Source organism: Limulus polyphemus, unplaced genomic scaffold (assembly GCF_000517525.1).
Source record: "Limulus polyphemus unplaced genomic scaffold, Limulus_polyphemus-2.1.2 Scaffold12050, whole genome shotgun sequence".
Lineage (NCBI taxonomy): Eukaryota > Metazoa > Arthropoda > Merostomata > Xiphosura > Limulidae > Limulus > Limulus polyphemus.
This window is the reverse complement of record NW_013677660.1, coordinates 3,806-5,083: the sequence shown is the minus strand read 5'-3', so window position 1 is coordinate 5,083 and position 1,278 is coordinate 3,806. Positions and strand designations below refer to the sequence as shown.

The 1,278-nt window shown below is 35.3% G+C and overlaps 1 protein-coding gene across 1 annotated transcript in view; it reads left to right on the top strand.

Moving 5' to 3' along the window:
• LOC106476910 (lachesin-like) overlaps positions 1-1,278 on the top strand; it is a 7,432-nt gene that overhangs the window by 3,077 nt on the left and 3,077 nt on the right. Inside the window, exon 3 of the mRNA XM_013937526.2 lies at positions 887-1,177. Coding sequence (XP_013792980.2) covers positions 887-1,177 — 291 coding nt within the window. The remainder of the gene's footprint in view (positions 1-886; positions 1,178-1,278) is intronic.

Genomic DNA, 1,278 nt, shown 5'->3' with positions numbered 1-1,278 from the left:
ATGTTTTCCTGTTTATAACCCAAGAATGTGTCCTCTACTCTAGATACCAATGTTTACCTGTTTATAACCCAAGAATGTGTCCTGTATTCTATATATTAATGCTTACCTGTTTATAACCAAAGAATGTGTCCTCTACTCTAGATACCAATGTTTACCTGTTTATAACCCAAGAATGTGTCCTCTACTCTAGATACCAATGTTTACTTGTTTATAACCCAAGAATGTGTCCTGTATTCTATATATTAATGTTTACCTGTTTATAACCCAAGAATGTGTCCTCTACTCTAGATACCAATGTTTACCTGTTTATAACCAAAGAATGTGTCCTGTATTCTATATATTAATGCTTACCTGTTTATAACCAAAGAATGTGTCCTCTACTCTAGATACCAATGTTTACCTGTTTATAACCCAAGAATGTGTCCTCTACTCTAGATACCAATGTTTACCTGTTTATAACTAAAGAATGTGTCCTGTATTCTATATATTAACGTTTACCTGTTTATAACCCAAGAATGTGTCCTCTACTCTAGATACCAATGTTTACCTGTTTATAACCCAAGAATGTGTCCCGTATTCTGCATATTAATGTTTACTTGTTTATAACCCAATAATGTGTCCTCTACTCTAGATACTAAAATGATCCAATGCCTCCATTGTTTCAATTAATGGATTTCTTACTTCCTTATAACAGAAGCCTGTTTCCATTGTTTTAATTAATGGATTTTTTACTTCCTTATAATAGAAGCCTGTTTCCATTGGTATGCAAGTTATTTTTTCTGTAGAATCATAACAAAGAAATTAAAGATTTATCAAAAGTAGTGATTTTTCCTATTCGTTTTCAAGACAATGAAATATATGTGATTGTTTCTATTTGATATACTAGTCTCTCCGATGATCTGGATCCCCAATCAGCTGATAGGAGCTCCATTAGGCACGGATGTCGCCTTGGACTGTAATCTTGAAGCTCATCCTACCTCGGTTACATACTGGATGCGAGAATCCGGTGTTATCATAATATCGAACCAGAAATACGTGTCAGTTGACATTAGTCAAGAGAACTACAAGGGGCAACTCCGTCTAACCATCCGTGACCTCGAGCCTGAAGACTATGGTACCTACACCTGTGTGGCTAAAAATTCACTCGGGGAAACCGAAGGAACAATTTGTTTATACGGTTGGTTATGTTCTCAGTTACTTTATGACCAGTGTTGTTACTTAATGACCAGTGTTGTTACTTAATGACCAGTGTTGTTACTTAATGACCAGTGTTGTTAC